Source organism: Acomys russatus, chromosome 28 (assembly GCF_903995435.1).
Source record: "Acomys russatus chromosome 28, mAcoRus1.1, whole genome shotgun sequence".
NCBI classification, from domain to species: Eukaryota; Metazoa; Chordata; class Mammalia; order Rodentia; family Muridae; genus Acomys; species Acomys russatus.
In genome coordinates, this window is record NC_067164.1 from 41,932,865 (window position 1) to 41,959,164 (window position 26,300).

At 45.4% G+C, this 26,300-nt stretch overlaps 1 protein-coding gene across 1 annotated transcript in view; it reads left to right on the forward strand.

The window, feature by feature from the left end:
• The first annotated feature begins 3,007 nt into the window (after positions 1-3,007).
• Positions 3,008-26,300, forward strand: part of Brdt (bromodomain testis associated) — a 44,747-nt gene continuing 21,454 nt past the window's right edge. The window contains exons 1-11 of the mRNA XM_051170303.1: positions 3,008-3,196; positions 5,424-5,561; positions 6,969-7,083; positions 12,240-12,406; positions 13,575-13,925; positions 20,673-20,801; positions 21,476-21,664; positions 22,681-22,853; positions 23,055-23,335; positions 23,524-23,649; positions 23,717-23,932. Coding sequence (XP_051026260.1) covers positions 3,008-3,196; positions 5,424-5,561; positions 6,969-7,083; positions 12,240-12,406; positions 13,575-13,925; positions 20,673-20,801; positions 21,476-21,664; positions 22,681-22,853; positions 23,055-23,335; positions 23,524-23,649; positions 23,717-23,932 — 2,074 coding nt within the window. The remainder of the gene's footprint in view (positions 3,197-5,423; positions 5,562-6,968; positions 7,084-12,239; positions 12,407-13,574; positions 13,926-20,672; positions 20,802-21,475; positions 21,665-22,680; positions 22,854-23,054; positions 23,336-23,523; positions 23,650-23,716; positions 23,933-26,300) is intronic.

Genomic DNA, 26,300 nt, shown 5'->3' on the forward strand with positions numbered 1-26,300 from the left:
GAAAATTTCTACTGGAGTGAATTAGTGTAAGTGAGCAAAGCAATTCCTGAGTAAGCCTTATAAGCATAGCAATGAGGGGAAAACCAAGCGAATTCTTACACATAGTAAACGGCGCTGTGTCTGCACCAGGCTGCAAGGGTTACGAACAACACAAGAGAAGTAAAATTATGAGATTGATAATGACCTCAAAGCAATTTGTTCCGTGTTGGCTGTACACCAGAGACACAAGGGAACTTCCAAAAACTAAAACTGATTCTCATACACTAGAAAGCAAAGACATAGTGTTGCCACGTGGCCCTGCAACCCTCCTGTTGTACTCTGGGTGTACATAACCAGGACTTTAAAAGGGAGGAGGAGCGACTCGAAAGATTTGTGTCTCCATTGATAGCGCCGCTGTGAGCGGTAGTCTTGGCAGACCTGTGTGCTCCCTGAGAGCTATGCAGTCTCCGAAAGTGGAAGCAGCTTGTAAGGCGCTGATGGGTGAAGGTGAATAAAATCCACGTTGTCTCCACAGTGGGGCTGGACAGGGCCTGAGTGCCAGGAGCCCTTGGTGCCTCCAGAGTTAGTTCCCATCTCAAATGGCCCATCACCTGCCTCCTCTGGCATCACCCAGGGCCACCTTGCCCTTGGCTGGCCTCTGAGGACACCTGCGCATATGGCTACATACTCAAGCACACATATACATAGAAATAATTAAAAACATGAAAATACAAACTTCAAAAGGAAGGGAATGGATGCTAAGGTCATCTGTAAGTCAGGGTAGAATTCTTATGTAGCAGGAACGTTGCCTCGGGTTCAGTGGAAAGCACTACTGTGTGTTGTTGGGGGGGGGGGGGGGCTGTGGTGGTGGCAGCTGGCACACACCCGTGACCCCAGCTCTGAGGAACCTGAAACAGGAAGGCTGCAAATTCCACACTAGCTCTGGCTACAAGGGGGGTGAGGAAGAAAATCTGATATAATCTGTGAACATGGATGAGTCTTGGGGATTTTAAACTAAGTAAAATAAACCACTTATTTAAAAGTATAATGTGCTTACAAGATGGCTGAGCATGTAACATGCCTGCTGCCAAGCCCGATGGCCTGAACTTGACCCCTGGGACCTACATGGTGAAGAGAGAAATACGGTTTTTGCAAGCTATCTCTCATCTCCACATGCAAACCCTGTCACACACAAATAAATGTAATTCTAAAAATTAAGGTGAATTCTGTGTGATTCCACAAATAAGAGTGAGCATTGGGTCTGGTACCGCTGGCCTAGAACCCCATCTGCTGAAGAAGCCAGAGCAGGAGGGTCAGCAGTTCAAGACTCTTCTGAGCATAGAGAGTCTGACCTTGTTTCCAGAGTAATAACAGCAACAGAAACACGGTGGGTACAAGGTTGGGGGAGCCAGCGCTGGCGGCAACCAAGGGTGGGGGGCCAGCGCTGGCGGCATGTGCTGTTTAGTGGGTGTAGAATGTGAGTGTTGGGGGATAAAGACATGTTGGATACTTGTTTCAGAAAAATATGAATATATGCAACAATACTGAAGTAAGGGCTTATAACAGCTTAAGATGGTGTCCATGCGGACTTTGCCACAGCGTGGTAACTAGGAATGAGCGGTTATGAGGAAGCACTGACTTCCTACAAATGGCTCTAAACGCGGGCAGTCAGACAGCCACTGCTCGTTTTGCTAACTTACTTGAGAAATTATGTACACATTCCTGGTACCTGCACTGTGTCTCCACAGCAGTGACGCCATCTAAGCAGCTTAGATAGACAGTGTGCACCAAAGAGCCAGCCTTTAACACTCAGCATTTCTCTTCATAATGCATTTGTTTTCCATTTTACTTTTTTATTTTAGTTATTGTTGTTGGTGTTAAAGCTTGGACCAGGGCCTAGGCCTGCCTAAGCCCATATCCCTGCCACTGAGGTATACTCCCAGGACCTGCAAATTTAAGGGGGTTTTTGTTTTGGGGGGTTTTGTTTGTTTGTGTGTGTGTGTGTGTGTGTGTGTGTGTGTGTGTGTGTGTGTGTAGTTTGCCAGCAGTGCCTTTACCTGCTGAGCCATCTTGTTGGCCAAAACACTGTTTTTAGACATAATTATCTCATGTGTATGTCCATGTGTGCATGCAAAGGCCAGAGAACAACTTGTGAGTGTTGAGGAACTGGTATTTTAAAATAAATTACTTTATTTAACTAGCAAAGGAAACTTGGGGAGAAAATAAGCCACAAAATTCTTTATTCTTTTCCCTATGTCCAATGAACAACTACAGAAAACCTAAACTTTAACATCCCTGCTACTTATTTTTATTAGGAATTTGTAGACTTTTCCTGCTAAGGCCTCAATTTGTATTTTTGAAGAACAGAAAGACATTCTGTGAAGTGTGGAAATAATTTAAATTATCTAAGACTAAAACATACTATTTGTATAAAAAAGGTTAGTATTTATTAACAAATGTGTCAGTTGTCCTTTTTATTCCTGGCCCAAGATCTAGTGGTTTGTTTTGGGTTTGTTGTTGTTTTTTATTTTTATTTTTTTTGATGTTTTTGATTTTGAGGCAGTCTTTTACTATGTAGCCTTGATTAACCCGGAATTCACAATGAACTTATAGAGCTCTGTCTGCTTCTGCCTCCTGAGTGCTAGGATGAGGGTATGTACCACCATGCTTGGACATTTGTAAATGCACATTTAAACAAATAAAATGTGCAGACTCTTTCTTAGCTGTGTGTGCTATAATCCTAAGACTTAGGAGACTAAATCGGGAAAGTCTTGTCTGCAGCTGGCCTGGGCTGCGTGCATAGGTGTGAGACCTGTCCAACAAGCAGCAGCAGCACAAATCCAGGCTTGGTGCTGAGCTACTCAGTGAGCAAGGTCAGCCCCGAGACATAGTGAGACCTGGCCAGAAAACAAAACAGCTCTTATAAACAGCAATGTTTAAAGTACTTGTGTTTGTTTTTTGTTTTTTAATTTTTCAGGACATGTCCTTGTAGACAACGTTAAAATACCAGGACCTGAAGTGACTGAGAATGTCTCTGTCAAGTCGACAAACAGCTATTATTAACCCTCCTCCACCAGAGTACCTAAACGCTAGGAAAAATGGGCGGCAGACGAACCAGCTGCAGTTCCTGCACAAGGTGGTGCTGAAGGCGCTGTGGAGGCACAGCTTCTCCTGGCCTTTCCAGCAGCCTGTGGACGCCGTGAAACTGAAGCTGCCTGTGAGCGTTTTACTACATGTTCATTTTTAAATTACATTTTATTTTTTATTCATCAGTGTGTACAAGCATGGGAGGGGGCATGCACCCTTCTAGGTATGTGTGGAGGCCTGAGGGCATCCCAGGGATTGAACTCGGGTTCTCAGGCCCACAGGGTCTCACTGGCCCAGATCTCAGGTGCTGTGAATCTAGGCAGTGGGCGGACCTTCCGAGGAGTCCTGAAGCTGCTGTACCAAGGTGAAGCGGTGAAGACCTGGACAGCAAGTTCTGATGACATATGGGAGGAGAGAACTCAGTAGCCACATTCAGCTCCGTTCCCTGTGGTGTCAGCGCCCCCACTCCCACACAGGGCCTCACGTGGGAACAGGGTTTTGGGGGCACATGGAGGATGCTCTGCTCTCAGAGAACATTGGCAAGTCTAGGCTGATAACTTCCGTTTAGAGTAAGCTTTGAAGGAAGCGATTTTATATTCTAAAAACTATATTGAAAAGTGTGGGTGCCCACCACAAGCTGCGGTGCACACGTACAGGTCGGAGGGCAGCCTTTAATGTTGAGGAGTCAGTTCTGGGGCCCTGCCTGACTGTTTCTGCTGCTGTGCTGTGCACCCCAGGCTAGCTGGCTTAGCTCTGCCTCCCACCTCACCAGGGGAGTACTCAGATTACAGATGTGCACCACCACATCTGGCTTTTTATGTAGTTCCAGGGGGTGGAGCTCAGGCCACGAAGCTCGCACAGCTCATACCACCTGAGCCATCGCCCCAGCCCAGAGCCTGCCAGTTTCGTTGTCTGTTTAGGAGTTTACATGTTTAAAGAGAAAAGTCCACAACTATCTAAGGAAAAAAATGAGTTGGGGCTGGAGAGATGGCTCAGCAGGTAAGAGCAGTAGTGTCTCCCAGAGGACCTGGACTCGCTTCCCATCACCCGCGTGGCGGCTTCTGCTGTCTGTAACACAAGTCTAGGGTCCAGTGAGACCGGATGATGATCCAGCAGGAGCGCCAGAGAGCAGCACCCCCTTCTGGCCTCTGCAGGCACATACATGCTCCACAGATATATATGCGGACAAACACCATACACATAATTTTAACTTATTAATATTATAAAATATACATAATTCAGTATGATTATTCAGCACCACCAAAGACTGTCCTAAGTGTCTCCTCCCACTGAGAAAATGAAACTGAACGTCCTGGCCATTGATGTTCTTATTTTAACAGTTCAGGACAAACCGTGTAAGTTATCTTGCTCTCGCCTGCCCAGCAGCCTCCTGATGAACAATTGCAAGCTTGCCTTCTCTGTGAAGGCTTTCTTAACACTGTTTAGCAGACTTGCTTGTGTCACAGGGCACATTCCACTTTAAGTCTCACTGAACTTTTTAATCATGTTCAATCAGCAGAGTGATCAGTGCTGTGGTCAGCGAGTCAGGGAACTGGGATTTTCTTTTGAACCTGTCAGATTCCATAAATACTGTCCCTCATAATCCCCTTCTGTTTGTATTTTTTCAAAAATAATTTTTAAGAAATCTTGTGTTTATCAACCTTTTAATTTTTTCAATATTTATTTGTATGTGTGTGTGTGTGTGTCTGTGTATGTGTGTACCTGTATGTGTGTCTGTGTGTGTCTGTGTGTGTCTGTGTGCCTGTATGTGTGTGTGTCTGTGTATCTGTGTGTGTGTGTCTGTCTGTATGTGTGTGTGTGTGTATGTGTGCATGCACCAAGGCAGGAATATGGAAATTGGAGGACAGCTTTTGGGAGTCAGTTCTCTCACTCCAACATGTGGACGGAGGGAAGCACGGCAGGTGGTAGGCTTAGTGGCAAGCACCTTTACTGCCTGAGCATCTTGCCAGCCCTGCCTGTCTCTGCTAACCTACAGAGGCGTCCCCTTTTCTCTGAAAGGTAATGTTGTGACAACGAGCTTTGGTTTGTGCTAGCAAAGGCTCTCTCTGGCTTCCCCGCTGTGTCTTTGACAAAAGTAACTCTGTAAACGTTGTGAACTGTAAATCAACAGTTGAGGTGAATTCCGTCTTACATGTGGTGGTACCACACTGGACCTGAGGCCTCACGCACATGAGCGGAACACCTACACTGAGCCGCATCTCTGCTCTGCTTTTTAATGTACAGTGTTGCCTCACTGTGGTATCAGGATGGCTCCCAGGGCCGTGTACATGTTAGTTTAGTCTCTAGCACAGGGTGCACCCAGCCCTCCTAACAACACGGCTTCTTCACGCCCACAGGACTATTACACCATCATAAAAACCCCAATGGATTTAAACACAATAAAGAAGCGGTTGGAAAATAAATATTATATGAAGGCTTCCGAATGCATTGAAGACTTCAATACAATGTTCTCAAACTGTTATTTATACAACAAGGTATATACGCTTTTATTACACTGCTGTTATTTGCTGTGACGTATACAAGACTGTGCAGTAAAGTAGTATGGTTTCAGACTCGTTTCTGCTTAGGAACTCAGCGTGCTGCCTTGGAAAGGAGGGGCAGCGTGAGACAAGGCTTCTGGACTCAGCCCGTGCTGCCCTCATGCTTGAGGCCTTTCTGCTCCGCACCTGGAAGGCTGTGATTTAGGCTTGTGCTGTCATGTCCAGCTTACACCTGCTGTTAGAGATGCTGGCTCTACTGCTCTGTTAGTGTGCGAGCGTGTGCAGGGCTCGAAGAAGAGCTCTCAGGCGCTGTTCTCTCCCCCGCCATGGGCTGTGGGCCGGAGCTCAGGTCACTAAGCTTATATGACCAGGGTTTGTTCTATTTTGTTTTGTTTTTACCAATTCTGAGCTATCTTGCTGGCCCCAGTCTGCATTTTTTAAGTAAAATGTTTCTCATTGGATTTCATTAAATCTATTTGTTCAACTTGTTTTGTTTTGTTTTGTTTTCCAGCCTGTTGGCTGAATTTTCACCTGAATAGCAGAAATGTCCTATCCTTTAAGAAGTCAAATACCAAAGACTGGGAACTCACACCTGTAACTCAGCAGGCTGAGGCAGGAGGGTTTTATGAGTTTAAGGGCATCTTGGGTAACTGTGAGACCCTGTCTCAAGAAGAAAGAGAGCGGCCTGGGATGGCTCTCTGTGGCCATTGTGATTTTCCTCTGTCCTTCTGATGTCTAGTTACGAGGGGCAACGTGCTGACATGGTGATCTTGGCGACATTTTTTGGCCATTGCCAAATAGTGAACTAAATCACAGACTTTGCAGTGTTTAAGACTGAACCCAACAAAGTTGCTTCTCTTGGGAATGTTTTCGATGTCAGGCTGCTGCTTTTTAAATTTACTTAGTAGTAGTATTTTTTTGTTTTCTCAGCAGTGCAATAGTGCTGGTGGAACGCTACAGGGAGTGCAGATTTCAAACCCAGTCAGTGTACAGGGTCACTTAGTCACCTCAGACCATGAAGTGCTTTGCTCAGCAATGCCGGGCCCACTCAAGAGTAGAAACTGTCATTGCTGACTCCTTTTTGTATTTTCTTTTTTTAAAAAAATATTTTATTTATTTATTATATATACAGTACTCTGCCTGTATGTACACCTGACTGTCAGAAGAGGGCGCCAGATCTCATTATAGATGGTTATGAGCCACCATGAGGTTGCTGGGAATTGAACTCAGCACCTCTGGAGGAGCAGCCAGGAGTTAGCTGTCTCTCCAGCCTCTCCTTTCTGTGTCTGCATTGCCTCTGAGTCCTGCCTAAGCGTGCTATGGTAAATCCTATAATGAAATATGACACGGCAACCCCCCCCCCCCGATGTATTCTTACCATATTTTCAACATGTTTTCTAGCCTGGAGATGACATTGTTCTTATGGCCCAAGCTCTAGAGAAGTTATTTATACAGAAATTAGCTCAGATGCCACAAGAAGAGCAAGCGATGGGTGGTAAGGAAAGAATGAAAAAAGGTAAGGCCAGAGTGAGCAGTCAACACTGACACTGCCTCACTCGTGTAGAGAGAGAGAGAGAGAGAGAGAGAGAGAGAGAGAGAGAGAGAGTGTATGTGTGTGTGTGTGTGTGTGTGTGTGTGTGTGTGTGTGTGTGTGTGTGTGTGATGGAACAAAACATAAAATTAAAAAACAGAATCCTTTAAAGGACATAAATACATGAAAGTATCAAATTGTCAGTCTCTTGTAGCCATTGCTATTGCTGTTCCTGGTGGCTCTTTGTGCCTCTGTGCCTCGCTGTGCTGTGAGCTGTCTGCTTATACCCTGTCCTCTCTTCTTCTTTTTCTTTTTTTTGGGGGGTGGGGTAGGGTGGAGTTTTTTGTTTGTTTGTTTGTTTTTAGACAGGGTTTTTCTGTGTAGCCCTGGCTGTCTTGGAGTTGTTTTGTATATGAGGCTGGCCTTGACCTCAGAGATCTACCTACTTCTGTCTTTTGAGTGCTGGGATTACAGGTGTGCACCACCGCACCTGGCTCTTATACGCCCTTTCTTAATTTATACTGTGAGACAGAGTTTCTGTAAGTTGTTCAGACTGGCCTTCAGCACGTGGTCCTCCTGCCTCTGGCCTGTGAGTGGCCGGGGTTACCTGCCTACACCATCATATCTGGCTCTGGTGAAGTTCCATAGTTGATCATGGTATTTACATGAAAACATATGAAATTAATCTGAACATTCAAGCAGGTTATTATAGAGTGTCATCACGTGCTTATTAGTTCTGTGTCACTCAAAGCAGGTTATAGTAAGTCCCTTGGCCACTCTGTGCTGACAGCGTCTTCATCTTTACAGAAAGATGTTGACACTTTGTGTTTGTGAATGTTTCACATTTATAGTTAAATGGTGGAATAGAGGAGATTGTAGTGGGTCTGCGCTCGACATCATTTCTATTAATAGTAATATGGACTTTGTTCATTGCTGACAGTTTAAGGTGGGTTATGTCTTAGGAGAGTTTTCCTGATCGGTCATGCATGATACTCACTGATCATTAAAGTTCTTATGTCAGCCAGGTACTGTTGCATACACCTGTAATCCCAGCACTCGGGAGGCAAAGAGAGGTAGATCTATGTGAGTTCAAGGCCAGCCTGGTCTTAAAAATTGAGTCCAGTACAGCCAAGGCTCAAAGAAAGAAAAAAGGTGTTGATCTCAAGTCTGACAGTGTAGACACAGACTCCTCTAAGAGGGTTAAAACAAGCCCTTCTGAGATAGGCAGCGACAGTGTAGACACAGGCTCCTCTAAGAGGGTTAAAACAAGCCCTTCTGAGATAGGCAGCACATGTGTGAGGGTAGTGTTTATACGGCGTTAGAATAAGAGGCTAATTATTGATTTAAATTGTAATATCTACCAAGGGAAAGGTTATAATTTTTCTTCAAAAAGTATTTTATGCTGGGCAGTGGTGGCACACACATTTAATCCCAGCACTTGGGGGGCAGAGACAGGCAGATCACTGTGAGTTCGAGGCCAGCCTGGTCTACAAAGTTAGTCCAGGACAGCCAAGGCTACACAGAGAAACCCTGTCTTGAAAAACCAAACCAAACAAACAAACAAAACAAAAACAAAAACGTATTTTACGTGTATGAGTGGTTTTGCCTGCATTTATGTCTGTGCACCACATGCATGCACACGGAGACCAGGAGAGGGCGTCAGACCGTGTGGAATTCGAGTTCCAGATGGTTGTCAGCTACCATGTGATTCTAGAAATCAAACCTGGGTCGCTGAAGAACATACCCTGGTTTTAATTACTAAGCCATCTGTCCAACTTTTACATATTTTAAATTTGTTGGTTTTTTTTCTCCCTCCCTCCCCTCCTTCCTACCTTCCTATGTCATGTAGCCCAGTCTGGCTTCAAACCAACACTGTACACTGGGAACTTTGAACTCCTGATCCTCTCACTTCTGTTTCCCAAATGCTGGAACTGTAGGCACATACTATCATGTACAGCGCTTAAATCTCCCTCCTTCTCTTCCTCCTCCTCCTCCCCCCCTCTTCCTCCTCCTCTTCCTCCTCTTAGACAAAACAGGGATAGTGTTTGAATCTGAGTGTATTTTGTAGGCACGTGAGTTAGGTTTTTATACACAGTTTTTGGAAGTGGAGTGTTTTTGTGGTTACATTATTTTTCATTCAGGGAAATTAGTCAGTCATGCACAACTCAAAATACAGGGTGCAGAGTAGTAATCATGTCATCAACCCTGAGCCATCGTTCTTAACTCGGTTGATTGGTGTGCATGTGCCCTCTTTATCAAAGGTCAGTGTTCTCTCACTATGCCAAACATCTGTCTGTCAAGACAGTTTTTTCTTAGCCCTTCTGTCACTATCTGGAGCTTTCTTAAACACTATTTGTAAGTCATAATATAAAATATGATTAATCCTTAGCTTGGTTTTTATTAACAAGTGGGGTGGAACTTGGTGGTAAAACTCTGAATGACCCTTGGCTGCATAGAGGTTTCCTAGCAACACAGTTACATTTGAAAAGTTCTGATAAGAAAGCAGGTCAGAGAGAGAAAACAGAATGTTGTAAAACAAGAAAGCTGTAATCAGTTACTCCTGGCAGGAATGTCAGACCCGTTCCAGGAGGCTATCCCTGTGTGGGGGGGGGGTTGTTGCCTCGGGTTTGTGTAGAATTTGCCACACAGTGCCACTGGAGGAGTTGTGACACTCTTCCTCCCCCTCCTCTTCCTCCTCTTCCTCCTTTTCCTCCACCTCCTCTTCCTCCTCCTCTTCCTCCCCCTCCTCTTCCTCCTCTTCCTCCTTTTCCTCCACCTCCTCTTCCTCCTCCTCTTCCTCCCCCTCCTCTTCCTCCTCTCCCTCGTTTTCCTCCACCTCCTCTTCCTCCTTCTCTTCCTCCTCCTCTTCCTCCCCCTCCTCTTCCTCTTCCTCCTCTTCCTCCTCTTCCTCACCCTCTTCCTCCTCCTCTTCCTCCTCTTCCTCCTCCTCTTCCTCCTCTTCCTTCTCTTTTTAAAGACTTGTTTGTGTTGGGGTGGAATATGAAGGGGGCTTCAGGGACAGAGAATGCTGGATCCCCTAGCGCTGAAGCTACAGGCAGTACGTGTGGGAAACACAAATGTGGGTCCTCTGGAAGAGCAGGACATACTCTTAACCCCTGAGCTACTTATCCAACACCTTGAATGTTTTTTAAGAAAAATTTAATATTTTTTTCTTTTTTCAGAAATAAGGGTTGAATTCCAAGTCTTGCATAGGCTGAGTCTTAGGTTTATCGCTGAACTATATCCCAAACCCTTTTAGTTTTTCATACTGAGACAAGATCTTACTAAGTCTCCCCAGAACAGTCTCAAATTCATGAGGTCACAGGCGTATTACAACCACACTAAGTAAGACTTGTGTCAATTGTGCAAACAGTGGGTTTCACTGTTAGGCATGAGGCCTTTGGTCATAGTCACCTTCTATATTACTTTCTCCGTCTCTTCCCCCAGCCCCCTCCTCCTTCCTAACAGCTGTCTTCCACCTACCTACCCCCACCCACCCCCAGATTCTACAGGAAAGAAAACATGCAATGTTTGTTTGTATGGTGTCCATTTTTCTACACTACGTGACTTCATTCTTCTCATGGCTAAATTGCACTCTGGTGTGTTTCCACATTGTCTGTCAGTTCGTGGATGAGCACCTGGCTGTTTCCTTAGTTTGGCTGTTATGACTAATGTAGTGACCAACATTAGATCTGACGACTTGAGAAGTGAGAGAGCTCAGTCATCTGATAGCTCTAGTTTTAGCTTCTTGAGGAAGTTTCAAGTGGATTTTTAAAAAAGATTTATTTATTATGTATACATTGTTTTACCTGATGCACACCTGTAGGCCAGAGGGCACGAGATCTCATTGTAGATGGTGTGAGCTACCATGTGGTTGCTGGGAATTGAACTCAGGACTTGTGGAAGAATAGACAGTGCTCTTAACCTCTGAGCCATCTGCCCAGCCCACTTGAAATGGGTTTTAAAAGTAGACATATTAATATTCCAACCAGCAAGCATAAGATCTTTCTCGCTCTCACTGATTTGTTTTCATTTTCTTGGTGACAGCCATTCTGACTGGGTTAAGGTAAAATAGCAAGGCAATTCTCTCCCCTCTCTCTCTCTCTCTCTCTCTCTCTCTCTCTCTCTCTCTCTCTCTCTCTCTCTCTCTCTCTCTCTCTCTCAGTTTTTGGAGACAGGGTTTTTCTGTGTAGCCTTAGCCGTCCTGGACTCTCTTTATAGACCAGGCTGGCCTCAAACTCACAGTGATCCACCTGCCTCTGCCTCCCGAGTGCTGCGATTAAAGGCGTGCGCCACCACACCCGGCTCTTTTTTTTTTTTTTTTTTTCTTTCTTTTTTTTTCTTGTTGGTGCTAGGAATTGAATCCATGGCTTTGTATATACTAAGCGTGTGCTCCCTCGCAAAACCACACCCCCAGTTCTGCCTCCTCCTCCAGGTGGACACCGTGACTCACCGGGCAGAGCCTAGGCCTGTCCTATTCATTTTTGAACTACAGGGTCTGGAATAGTGTCCATGATGATATAAGCAGACAATCAATACTTAGTGTGTTCTTTTAGGTCTCAAATACATTGTTAAACCTAGTTGCCATTAGGGTGATCAGAGCTGAGCCCCTTCCCCTCACAGAGCCCTTCAGCTGAGTTGAGAGCTCAGAGGCTGTGTTAGCCAGCACCGGGCTAATATGACAAGATACCTGAGAGAATCGACTGGAAGGATTCACGCTTGAGTTCATTATTTAAGAGGCTTTAGTCTTTCTTGTTATTTTTGAGATATGGTTTTACCATATAGCTCTGGCTAGCCTGGAACTCTCTCTGTAGACCAGGCTGACCTTGAACGCACAGAGATCCATCTGCCTCTGCCTTCCCAGGGCTGGGATTAAAGGTATGCGTCATTACACCTGGCTTAAATTAAGATATTCCAAAATTATACTTTAGAGATTTTGATATTTTGGGGTTTTTAACTTTTAAGAACTTTTGATCTCTTAAGATTTCAGCATCTTAAACCATGTCTTTTGGGAATTACAACCAAATTGTCAGCAACAGTGCACAGGACTTATTTTGCCAACTGAATTAGAATAGAGTAGGAAGTGAAAAAAAAAGTGTTTTGTACTTATCACGTTTTGACTTCGATTCTCATTTCACTAGATACTCAACAGAAGATACCAGTTTCCTCTGCTGAGGAAAAACCTTTCTCCAAAGCAGTGGGAAGCCTACTTAAGCGGCAAGAGCTTCCGGCTGGCTGTCCTGATGCATCCCCCTTAAACACGCCTCAAGCAGGGGCCCCCACCTCTGACTCACAGACTGTGATCCAGGTAAGGTCAGTAGGTACACATGCACATGTACATATGTGTGTGTGGGGTGTGCTCACAGGTGCGTGGGTGTGTGTGCCTACTCCTGCCTGTGTAGAGACTTGGCCCTTTTGCCTGGAGATGGGGTCTTCCACTGAATCTAGAGCTAGGTTGGCACTCAGCAACTCTCCTGCCCCTACTCCTGCCCCACAGTGCTGGAGTTACATGTGTGGCCATGCCTGGTTTTGACATGGGTGCTGGGGTGTAGAGTTGGGTCCTCCTGTATGCACAGCGAGCAGGGTGGGCTACCTTAGGTTCACTGTGACTTTAAACTAGTACTTTCTAAATTATATTTTTTGAAATTTGTCACGAGGGTTGGTTGTCAGCATGAAATATTTTTTTAATTTTGTATTTTTATTTTATGTGCATGTGTGTATATAAATGTGTGTGCATAAAAGTTACAGGCGATTGTGCACCTAAAGTAGATGCTGGACAATGTGCCTGCCTGTCTGCGTGTTGTAAGCAGAGACCTAGGACAGTAAGGAAATATTAGAGATTTCTTAAGTAGAATTTGGACCATTTTACTGTCTTAATGGTATTGCTATTCAAAGTTGTCCACTTTGGTCCAGGTTTGGAGCAATAGCCCTGTAATGCTAACACTCAAAAGGCTAAGGCAGAGGGAGCCACAACCCAGAGAAGAGTCTGGAATGCATTGTAAGCTTAAGGGCAGCCTGGGCTATCGAGAAAGACCTCTCAAAACCAAGCAAAGCAAAGTGTCCACATTTACATTGGTGGGGTTTTGTGTAGCTGTTACAATAGGCAAATCTCACTGTAAGCAGAGATTTCTGAGGTGCTCACTCCTCTGTCCTCAGCGTATGGGCCAAGCCAGCATACCTGGATACACAGCTCATGCCCTAAGGTTGCATAGCCCAGCTAACTTCACCTGCTCAGAAACAGGATGTCGTTTATCTTTAAGATTTGTACCAGACAGTCCTTCGGGCTGCGGGAAGGGAGCATCAGAGCTATTTGTTCTGCCTGTAGAGGGAGAATTAACATTTACTAATATTTAATACATGGACTGACAAAGTGTGTGAAACTCCTCTCATAAAAACTTGGTGTTGGTACTTGTTTCCTTTGTTTTATTGATGGACGGCAGCTCCTTAAGGGTCACTTCTGTTGAACTGTTCTTCAGATCACAAAGGGTGTGAAGAGGCGAGCAGACACAACAACTCCCACCACTTCCGCGGTCAAAGCCAGTAGCCAGCCTCCTCCAGCACTTAGAGACACAAAGCCAGCGACCATGCCAGTGAAAGGAAACACACTGACGAATGTTCTCCCAGACTCTCAGCAACAACACAGGACTTTACAACCAGTCGAAGTAACTGAGCAACTACAGTACTGCAGTGAGATTCTTAAAGAAATGCTTGCCATGAAACATTTGCCATATGCATGGCCCTTCTATCACCCTGTGGACACCGACGCTTTGGGACTCCGCAACTACTATGACATTGTCAAAAATCCCATGGATCTTGGAACTATCAAGGTAAATACTGCCTGAGTAGGAAGAGCTTTCTTTTCTTGTCTTGATTGTAAAAGTATTTCATTATTGCAAAGAAATCCAATCTAATGTCCAGAAAAGTGTGAAGAAAATTACACCACCAGAATGCTAATGCCTGAAGAGGATCATTGGCACATTTTAAACACGTCTTTTCATTTCCCTGTAAACACGTCCATTTTACAGGCTAGCGGACCTTGAGCTCGCATCCTCAGTCTTGCACAGCGTCTCCTCAACCCTGGCTCTCTCTTAATGCACAGTTTTGTTTCATTATTTTTGATCAAATATAGTAAAGTTTGTTAACATGCTACACACGTGTGCTTGCCCTCATTTCTTGTACTCTGCTGTTCCCCTCTGAGTTTGCTATATATGCTGAAATTCAAATGCAGTGGCCATTTTGTGAGGATTTATAGGCTGTAAACTCCGTTTATATAAAGAAGTATCTTGCATGATTCTTTAACTGAATATAGAATTCATAATGACAGTCATTTTCTCTCAACAGTTAGATGACATATTCCAGCATCCATATGCTGGCCAGAACTTTCCTTTGTATGTAATTTGTCTTCCTCTCTCCAGCTCAGTATTTTATTTATCCATCTTGCACTGGAAGTTAACCCTTTTCAGTCTGAGGATCCATGTCATAAATTTTTAACTTTTATATCTTAAAATTGTACTGTTTTATTTTCTCATGCATGCAAACTTAGACCAAAAGGTTAAAGAGCACTGTCTGGTCAGGTGGTGGCACACACCTTTAATTCCAACATTTGGGAGGCCAAGGCAGGCAGATCTCTACAGAGTGAGTTCCAGGACAGACAGAACTACACAGAGAAACCCTCTCTTGAAGCCCACACACACTCTCACACACACACACACACGCACACACACACACACACACACTCACATGCACACACATGCGCACATACACACACTCAATCACTCACAAAGAGTACTATCTGAAATAGCCATATGTTAAGAGGTAAATAGGAGTTTCTAGTCATAGTGTGCTTCAAGTGGAGAACGTAATTTGCAGAACGGCCATGAGGTAAAGAAAACAGTTCAGAACAGTGTCTTTGAACTTAACACATACAGAGGATGTGAGAACCCAGAGGCAGGTAAGGCAGGAAGGAGACCAGGTCTCAAAGCTGCTACCGAGAAGCCAAGAGCCCCAACCTTATGTTAGGTCTTGTGGGGTTTTCCCCGGGAACTGTGTGCGCAGTGGTCAGGAAGCTGTTTCGGGGGTCCAGGAACAGGAAAATGTCTACACTAACTCAGGTCTGAAGTCACTCTCGATTGTCACTGATGTGATTGGTGAAAAAATGGCCTTCTTGGGATAGAGAGTTGCCTCAGTGGTCAAAAGTGCCTTCTGCTCTTGCGGAGGACCCAGATTCCGTTCCCAGCACCCGCTCGGTGGCTCCCAGCACCCGCTCAGTGGCTCCCAGCACCCGCACGGTGGCTCCCAGCACCCACACGGTGGCTCCCAGCACCTCTTGTCTGTCACACCTTCAATCCTAGCACTCACGGGAAACACAGAGTGGATCTCTGTGAGTTCAAGGCTAGGCTGGTCTACATAGTGAATTCCAGGACATGCAGGGCTACACAGAGAAACCCTGTCTCAAAAAACAAAACAAAAATTACATTCTGTACCATTTTAGTTTTGTGTTTCCTGCCCCAGCCTGGCTCAGGATCTACCTCCTCAGCCCGGTGAGTGCCAGGACTATAGCATGGGCCACTATACCTGACCTTGCATTTCCTTAATTTAAAGCGAGCCTCTTAAGTCGCCTGTTTTGTTTGCCAGTTACTAATGCACACATTTTGCTCAATGGTTTGTAGGATTTTCTTTCTAGCTTCTCCCTACCTGTGATGTCTACGCTATGTTCAACCCCTTGATGCAGCCGCCTGTCACGCGATTCACACCCCGTGAGGTCTTTCCACTGTTTTCTTCCTGTAGAACTTCCTGGCCATGATAGCCCAAAACTCCTTTCCCATCCATTTGGCCCAGAATGTCTCCCTCATCCCCTTTACATGTAAACATCCTATTGATTTCTTTTGCAAGTGTAAAATTTGATATTATAGCACAGTGTTTAGTATTTGTTTAACGAATGGCAAATGGCCTTCCTTCCTCTCTTCTTTCCTTCCTCCCTTCTTTCATTCCTTCCTTTTTTCCTTCCGCCCTTCCTTCCTTTTTTCCTTCCTTCCATTTGTTTGCTTTTCAGTTAGCATACAAAGAAGTAGACTCATGTGACTCTTTCTTTCCTTGTTTTCCCTTGTTCATTTGTTGGTTGAGACAGGATCTCATGTAGCCCAGGCTATCCCCAAACTCAGTGTATAACTTAGGATGGCCTTGAATTCCTGATCTTCCTCATTTTACCCACAAAGAGGTGGGTTTACGAGGATGGACATCCCATTGGCCTCGGCATTGGCGTATGTGTACACCACGGCCCTCTGTTCTTGTGGCTGCCCCCTCCCCGTGGCTTCTGTTTGCCCATCCCTTTTATTCCCGGAAATAGGACCTTCTTTCCTTCATATAACATTTATTCCATTTCCTCTTATTGGCTCCTTCCTGCTCCTCTCTGTTTTCAAGCTGTACACATGTGTGTATGTGTGTATGTGTGCACAGATTTAAATCTAGACCCCTCATATAGGAAGATACAGGATGTCTGTCTATCTGAACCTGTCTTGTTTCACTTAGCATACTCTCCAGTTCTGTCCATTTTCCTACAAAATTTGCAATTTATTCTTCTTTAGCGCTGAATAAAGTTATATTCTGTGTATGCAGCATTTTCATCAGTCGTCTGTTGACGAGCGTCTCAGGCGGCTTCACATCTTGTCTGTCATGTACAGAATAACAGTATCCTGAACGTGCACGTGTCTCTGCAGACTTACTCACTTGCTGGACCGTTTGTGGCAGGTCTTTCTTGTCATTTCTAAAGCCAGAGCCTATACTAACTTACATCCCTACCAGGAATGTATGGGTTGCTATTTGCTTGTGTCTCTCACAGTATATACTGTTTGTTTTCTTGATATTAGCCGTTCTGACTAGGGTAAGATAGAAAATCCAAGTAGTTTTTATTTTTACTTCCTAAGATGGATAAGGATATTGAACACTTTCAAATATTTATTGGCCAATTGCATTTCTTTCTCTAAGAACTGCCTGTTAAATTCACCAGTCTGTTTCCTCTAAGTGATGTGAGGGTTTTGTTTTGTCCATGTGTGTGTGTGTGGCGAGACTCTACCTAGACTAATCCTCCTCCCAGTGGTCTAGTGTGTGGTCAGCCCCGGTTCTCTTCCATCCCTGCATAGAGTCTCTGAATACCACACAACTCAAATGATCAATTATTGTTTTTTTTTTAATTACAGAGCTGTACTTTTTTTCGAATGCTTTTTCTAGTTGTGTTTTGAAGTGGGATTGCATACACACACACACGTGCACACACATGTGCACATACACACGCACACGCGCGCACACACACACGTGCACACACACGCACACACACATGTGCACATACACACGCACACACACGCGCGCGCACACACACACGTGCACACACATGTGCACACACACACGCACACACACGCACACACACGTGCACATACACACGCACACACATGCACACACACGTGCGCACACATGTGCACACACACACGCACGCACACACACACACACACGCACACACACACGCACACACGCACACACACACACACACACACACGGCTTCTCTGTAAGTTCATTATCGATGTGCTAGAGAAGCAGCTGGTGTTGTACGTCGTCACGTCTGTGTCCTCGCACACAGTGTTGATCAGGCCTGGAGGTTTTCTAATGGGTCCCGTAGGGTCCTCTGCGTGTGCAGTCATGTGGATAACCTGACCCTTCCTTTCCTGCTGGTACCCACTGATCCACTGCTCTTACTGCTCCAGCTAAGACTCAAATTCTATATTGAGTAGGAGTGAAGAGAGCAGTTCCCTCGCCTTGTCCCCTGTTAGTGGGGACTCACTTGTCCCCATGTAGCATAAAGCTGGTTGTAAGTTTGCTGTATACAAATCTTCAGTGTAGGCATGTTGCCCCTCTCCTGGTGTCCTCAGTGTTGGCGTGTTGCCCCTCTCCTGGTGTCCTCAGTGTTGGCGTGTTGCCCCTCTCCTGGTGTCCTCAGTGTTGGCGTGTTGCCCCTCTCCTGGTGTCCTCAGTGTTGGCGTGTTGCCCCTCTCCTGGTGTCTTCAGTGTTGGCATGTTGCCCCTCTCCTGGTGTCCTCAGTGTTGGCGTGTTGCCCCTCTCCTGGTGTCCTCAGTGTTGGCGTGTTGCCCCTCTCCTGGTGTCCTCAGTGTTGGCATGTTGCCCCTCTCCTGGTGTCCTCAGTGTTGGCGTGTTGCCCCTCTCCTGGTGTCCTCAGGGAGCATCCCATGGAAGAAGGTTGAGCTTTGTCCAAGGCCTTCCTCTCCAGGATCTTGTGTATTCCTCATCCTTTTTACGTTTTCCTGACTTTCTGGCCTTCCCCTCCAGGCCTGTGATCCTCTTTCCCTTGTCCTCCTGTAGTTGACTCTTCTGTAAGCTCACTGGTGACTTTTAGTAGTCAACTATTGAAACCCCCATGCACTGCCCTACTCCCTTCAGCGTCTTGGTGCTTCCTCTTGGCTTTGTGAGAATATGTGCTTCTGTGTGTCACGATTTGTACATCTGTCTGTCTCACACCTCTCCCAGTTTGATTTGGGCTTTTTCTTAGTGAATACTCTGTACTTTAAGGCTTGATTCTCCACACTACTGCTGCAGGAGAAAACAACTTTTAACCACGAGATACAGAAATATAGTAAAAATTGACTAAAGATCACTAATAGTTGGAAAACTGAAAATGGCAAAGCTAATGTAGAGCGCCAAAGTGAAAAATGCGTAAATATAAAAATAGCTGATGAGGACAGTGGCGCACACCTTTAATCCCAGCACTCGGGAGGCAGAGGCAGGTCGATCGCTGTGAGTTCGAGGCCAGCCTGGTCTACAAAGCGAGTCCAGGACAGCCAAGGCTACACAGAGAAACCCTGTCTCGAAAACACAACAACCAACATGCCCCCTCCAAAATAGCTGATGAATGAGACTATTGGAGGGAGCGGAGAAAGAAGGAAAATAGAATAAAAAAGAATAAAAGAGGAGGAGCAGGAAAGGAGAAGAAAGGTCTGAAAGAAGAAAATATATGTTAGTAGAGACAATAAATAGAATAAATAAAAATGGAAAAAATTACTCAAAAACAAAAAATTAATGAGGTTATTTAAATGAGGAAAAGAGAAAATGACATAAAATATAGATATAATACATATGTTATATGTATCTATGTACTTTATGTATGTCTGTATCAGGTAAGATCAATCCTACTGGGAACATATTAGGAGAGAAGAGAAAAGGGAGGACTAGTAATTTTTTTTAAAGGTAGCAAATAGATAGTTTGTATAAAAATAAATCTTAAAAATGGGAACTTTTCTTAGAAGTTAAAGAAATCATAGACATAGTAGGTGCCTCAGCAGGTGAACTTGTAATTGGGCCTGACAACCTGAGTTTGTCCCCTGGGACCCACAGAGCCAAGGGGAAGCTCACGCCTGTGGCTGCTCTCTGACCTCCATAAGAGATTCATCTCACACACAGAGGCTGACCCTTGGAGACTGGAGATGGCTAAGGCTATGCACAGGTCAGCTGACTACATCGGACTCCTGCCTCATGTCCAGCAGGGCTGCCCCTCACTTTAGTGTGTCAGGGGTTCAGTAGCCTGTGACTGGGCAGGTTCTCCTACTCTCTGGAAACTCCTCAGTTCCTGGCCCCTGGGGCAGCTGATGTTCTGGGCCGGGAGCCTTCCAAGTACACTGGGAGGAGGCAAAGCAAACAGTGCTGAAGTCTGCAAAGGCAGCCCTGCCCTCCATCCCAAAATCCACAAACATCCGTCCCCTGCTGGGGGATGTGGTGCAGATGGCAGGTTAACCCACGGAAGCTGCAGTTCTTGGCCCAGACATGCGAACCTCATGGCAGATAGGTGTCTCCACAGACTGCCCATCAGTGTCAGGCTCAGGGAAGCAGCTCCAATTACTTCTTCTCCAGGTGCCTAGGGTGGGCAACATCCTCTCTCCTTCCCTGCCCAGTCAAGTCTCTGGTCACTTGTACTTTTTAGTTTGTCAATATCCTGTCTGTCTGTGTCTATAACTGCTTCCTAGACTTGTCTCTCACCTTGGGGATGTCAGGCTCCCGTGGCACCTAGCCCTCTGAGCCAAGAGATGTCTCTCCCACAGCTGACCCCTCCTGCCTAAAAGGTTGCTGTCTCAGCAAGGGCCACAGCTGGATTTGAGGCCTGTGGGAGCTGTGGGTTTGTCCTGTGCATAGAGCCGTCCCAGTCTGGTCTGTCTTTTAGATGTAGCGTCTGCCTCCTCTCCCTCAGCCAGGGAATCGCCCTACTGGGCCTGTGTGTGTGGCTTGGCTTCTTCTTGCTGTGTTGCCCACCTGTATCTCCATATTTTTCAGCCCATTTATGAATTCCTAAAATTCTTCCACTCTTGGGAATGAGTTCTAGGTTTTTTTTTTGTTTTTGTTTTTGTTTTTGTTTTAGTCTCCCAACACTCACAGAGGCAAACTTCTAAGGCCATCACCCTACCCCAGAGCTGAAAGTATTTCCTCTGTGTTATTTTCTCCACTTTGTTGTGCATTTAAATTGTTTTGTGTGAATTGACTTCAGTTGTTTGTGACTCCTTCTAATTTTTCCTTAACTCAGGGGAAAATGGACAACCAGGAATATAAGGATGCGTATGAGTTCGCTGCGGACGTCAGGCTGATGTTTATGAACTGCTACAAGCACAACTCTCCAGACCATGAGGTGGTGGCCATGGCTAGGGCGCTGCAGGTGAGGCCGGCTCGCTTGCTCGCTGGGTGCCTTCCCCTGGCTGCGAGGCGCATCTTTCTGAGCCATAATTCAAGAAACAGATGATACCTCTGTCCTTAAATAGTACTAAATAATTTATAAATCACTCACTAACCTGCGGAGGTTTGTCCTTTCAGTTGTAACCGTTTGAAACATATTATTAAATGAAGTTGCCTACTTAGAGGAAGATGTTGATGAGTTGTTAGTGAGAGCAGGGCAGTAGGTTCCGGATAGGGTTGACTGCACTCCTGCCCTGCTCAGTGAAGGACCCAGTCTTAAGTCACTGAAAGGCAGACTATGTATGACATGGCTTTCCTTAGCTACCCAGCCCTTGAACAAAGGTTGGTACTGCTGAGAAGTGTGGAGGAAACGGGCTGAGGCAGGCAGACAGAGTGGCATCTGGGACTTCTGGTATGTCTTAAAGAAGTCTGCCCATATGTCTACGTGTGCTATTAAAGGTGTTCTTGTTGCATTAAATCAGAAATGGAGAAAACCAGGCCAGGTGGCGCATGCCTACAATCCCAGCAGTCTGGGGGTGGGTAGGAGTTCCAGGCCACCTTGGCCACATAGTGAATTCCAGGCCAGCCTAGACATGGTGAAACTCTGTCTTAAAGAAAAAAAAGAAGAAAAGTGAGCAGGCTAATCTTCCATTATAGGATGTTTTTGAAGTGCATTTTGCCAAGCTCCCTGACGAGCCCTTTGAGAGCCTGTCTGCTTACCGCTTCACCACCACCAGTGCGGGAGCCCTCAGCAGAGAGGGCAGCAGCGAGGCCTCCTCCGGAGACTGCTCATCTGAAGACCCTGAGGACGAGAGAGCGCAGCGTCTTGCCAAGCTTCAGGAGCAGGTGGCTGTGTACAGTGCGGGTGTTGATGGTCCCTGAGCTGCCAGGCTGTTGTATTTATGTCACCTAATATCTATAGCTTTAGTTACTTTGTGGCATATTTGCCACGTTTAATATTTTCTACTCAAATATTTGTGTGCTATACAATTCTAGAGCCACTACCTCCTTCTCTTCCCCCTCTTCTTTGAAACTGTCCCACGTGCCCTGGCTTGTCATGAAGCTCTGACCTTCTGCCTCTACCTCTCAGGTGCTGGAATTGTTGGCGTGCATTGATGCCTCAGGATTATTTGCAATTCTGTTATTTGCATTCGTGGTCTTAGTGATTGATTCTTATTGAAGTGATTTATGGCACGATGTGCTGTGTTGTGTGAATGAGATCACTTGCTACTTTCTGTGATAAAATAGTAACTTTTTCTGAGGTCATTGCCCAAAGACTGAGGCGGGAGAAATGGTTTAGCAGTTACGATCATTGGCTGTTCTTCCACATGACCTGAGTTCAGTTTCTAGCCTTTGTGTCAGGTTACTCACAACTACCTGTAACTCCAGCTCCAAAGAGGTCCAAGGGACCTCCACAGGCACCTGCACATGTATGACCCTACACACACACACACACACACACACACACACACACACACACACACACACACACGTTGACTGTTCTTGGGCTGTATATAACTTTATTACTATACAAAATTAATGTATTTATTTATTTGTGATGCTAGGTTCGAATCTAGGACCTTTTTCAGGCTAGGCAAGTACTGTGCTATTGAGCTATGTTTTGAGGTTTCCTGAACAAATTTTAGATGATAAGTTTTTGGGCTGAACATGAGATAGTGTTTGAAGTTTCATGTGTGCTCTTCAAAACACTGAGCTTCTAAAAGTGAGGCAAAACCCTGAAGGAAATAAAGTATGACGTGAGTTTCCCACCGGGTGGGCGTGGAGTGTGGAGTACTGTGTTTTCTATTGTCTTTAGTGACTTAGATCCTTAAAGGCTTTTGCTTATTTTTCCCCTTTCCCAGCTTAATGCTGTTCATCAGCAGCTGCAAGTTCTGTCCCAGGTTCCATTTCGTAAGCTAAGGAAAAAGAATGAAAAATGTAAAAGGGTACCAAAGAGGAAAAAGGTTAACAGCAGAGAGGAAAGCACAAAGAAAAAGCCTAAGCAAATGAAACAAAAGGAGACGCCTAAGAGCAAGTAAGTACATGCCTGGGAAGGAATCCGGCCTGCAGGCTAGCTCCGTGAAAGACTGTATTTTGCCTATAACGTCCTGCGTTGGGTGCAGTTGATTGAGATAAAACAAACGCGAATGTGATCCGGGTGTGTTGTATGAAGTTCCCAAATAATCAATAAAAATATGTTGAAAAGATGAAACTTATATATATAGTTTTGTTACAGCCAAACAAAGAAGAAGAAGCCACTTTTGAAATCTGAAGAGGAAGACAACGCGAAGCCCATGAACTACGACGAGAAAAGGCAGCTGAGTCTGGACATAAACAAACTCCCTGGAGACAAGCTTGGGCGCATAGTTCACATCATACAGTCAAGGGAGCCTTCCCTGAGAAACTCCAACCCGGACGAGATCGAGATCGACTTTGAGACTCTGAAGGCATCAACACTTAGAGAACTGGAGAAGTATGTCCTGGCTTGTCTGAAGAAGCGCTCGCTGAAGCCCCAAGGTAGGCGCGGCTCCACCGACCCTGGCCCCGCCCCATCCCGACCGTGGCCCCGCCCACCCGAGCCTGACCCCGCCCCATCCCGACCCTGGCCCCGCCCCATCCGGCCCTGGCCCCGCCCCGCCCCGCCCCTGGCCCCGCCCCACCCCGACCCTGGCCCCGCCCCACATCAGAGTCCCCTCCTCTCACAGCCAAGAAGGCCTTCAAGTCTAAGGAAGAGCTCCATTCTCAAAAGAAGCTGGAGCTGGAGAGGCGGCTGCTGGATGTGAACAATCAGCTGAATTACAGGAAACGGCAAGCGAAGCGTCCAGCAAAGGGTAGGTGGCGGTTTGCCAGCGCCGCCCGAGACCCGCGACGGCCCGGCTAACGCCCCCTGTTTTACAGCGGAGAAGCCGCCGCCCCGGCCGCCCCGGCCGCCCCGGCTGCCCCGGCCGCCCCCGCCGCCGCCGCCGCCGCCGCCGCCGCAGCCCTCGGAGCTGGCGAGCGGGTCCCGCCTGAGCGACAGCAGCAGCTGCAGCAGGAGCAGCGGCAGCAGCAGCTCGGGGTCCGCCAGCAGCAGCAGCGGCTCCAGCTCCTCCGACAGCAGCGACTCGGATGCAGGTTAGCTGGTGCTGGGCGCCTGCCGCGGTGGGGGGTGCGGAGAAGACCGGTGCCGGGGTGAGAGGGTGCCGGGGCGCGGGGGTGCGGGAGTGCCGAGGTGCGGGTGTGTGGGGGTGCGGGAGTGCCGAGGTGCGGGTGTGTGGGGGCTTGGGGTGTGGGGGCTTGGGGTGTGGGGGTGCCAGGGTGTGGGGGTGCGGGAGTGCCAGGTGCTCAGCAGGCGGGAGGTCTCCCAGGAGACGTACTAGACTTAAAACCAGAGAGTGCTGCTTTCACTTCTTTTTAGATACTGAAAACTTTATTTGGGACGCCTCAGTGTGTTCCCAGTGTACTCCAAGTCACCAATACTGTAAAGTGTGACCTGTTTGGACACTACTTTCTGAGCTGAACTGTTTTCTGGTTTGAATTAAGAAGCCACTCATCCCAGAATTTGTAGAGCATATTTTTTTCAATTTATCTGTTTCTTGACTATAGTTTATTATCTTTTATCTATACAAAAAGAAATAGATGAAAGTACCATATTCTCTTGTACAGTTTGTCAGTTGTATTAAACCAGGTCACTCATGTTTTCTTTGTTTTTCCATTACTAGTTTTATAGCTGGCCTGTGATCACTGCCCACCCCATCAATGGTGTTCCATTTTAACCAAGCAGCAAACGCAGAACACAGGGCACTTTCTTCCCTAAAATGTGCTTTATTATAAATGAGATGTTTCTTGTGAGATTCAGTTCTTTTTTTTTTTTTTTCTTTTTTATTATTATTATTAAAAGAAGCCCACAGAGACTCCAGGTAGAGGAGTTGCTGTTTACAAGGACACCCTAGTCAGGGTCTGCTGGCTTACAGCAGCTCTGGTTTCTTTCGCTTTTCTGTGGAGCTAATTGCTGCATTTGGTTTTCACGTTTCTGAATACATAGTGGTGAATGATTTTGTACAATTCAAAAAAATTTTACTTTGGTTAGAATTTGTTATTCTAATACATTTTAAAACTCATTTAGAGCTCTTATTATGAAGTATTTCTTATATTTGACTTCTAAGCATAAAACAATACTGGAAAAAATCCAAGTTGCATTTAGTATTTTAAATTGTAATTAACAGTTGTGATTTCACCCAATAAAGCATTTGTGACCTAATAAGTTAGAGCACTTTGTCTTTTATTTGTAGGATAAAATTATTAGTCTGTTAGTTTGAATAATAAGTGCTTTGAGTGCTAGAAAAAAACAACATGTATATTTTTCAATATAGGACCTTAATATTTAAAATACCTACCTTCCTTCCTTCCTTCTTACTTTTTTTGCTCATTATGTAGCCTGGCCTTACTTTTAGGCCAGACTGGACTTGAACTCAGCAGACTTCTGCCCCTGCCTCCCAGCAGCTGTGCTGTGCCACACCAGCTCTTGAGGGGATATTCTAGTATGTTACTTAAAGAAAAGAAAATGTTTATTATCAGCTATATGTTCTTAAAACAGTATAATGGCTTTTTTTCTAATTTTAACAGAACAATCCAATCTCAGAATTCTTATCTTAAAACATTGTTGAATTCACATCTTACAACCAGCATTTGTGACTAATGTTCTCAGGGAGTTTTGCTTTTGTTCTGTGGTAGTAGAGAGTAAGGCATGTGCGTATACAAGGCCAGTGCTCTGGCACTGAGCTGCTCCCTGAGCTGGTCTGGAACTTTCTCTGTAGCCCAGGCCATTCTTGAACTCACAGAACAATTTTATAAAATTCAATAGAATTTTTACTTTGGTTAGAATTTGTCATTCTAAAACATTTTAAAATCATGTAAAGTTCTTATTATGAGATATTTCTTGAATTTGACTTCTAACCATAAAACAATACTGGGGAAAAAATCCAAGTTACACTTATGACCCCAAGCAGTACATCATAGGTCTGTAAGCAGTACATAAGTCTGCATCTATAGACTGGTCTAGACACTTTTAAAATATGTATATTATTAAAACAAAAGCAACAATTGTTCTCCCTCTCTCAGTACTGAAGACTGAAGCCAGCGTTTTACACACGATACCAGGGAAGCAGTTTGACCATTGCGCTCTGTGTGTTCTCAGCTCTGTGTTTTATTATCATTATTTATTTTCAGACCATCTTATGAATAGTGTTGACTTGTTACAGAGACCAGATTGTCTTTGCAGTGGGCACCGTAAATTCTTTTTGCTGCTGCTGGAGCTGGAATCTCAGTGTGTAGCCCAGGGTAGACTCACATTCTTGTGGTTTCTCTCACAGCCTCCCGAATGCTGGAGTCACAGACATGTGTTGCTTTACCTGGCTTGTCATTATTCTTGAAGATTTAATTATTTTTTTTAACATAAAATCTATATATTTTATTGGGAGAAACCCTGTATAAGTGCATTATA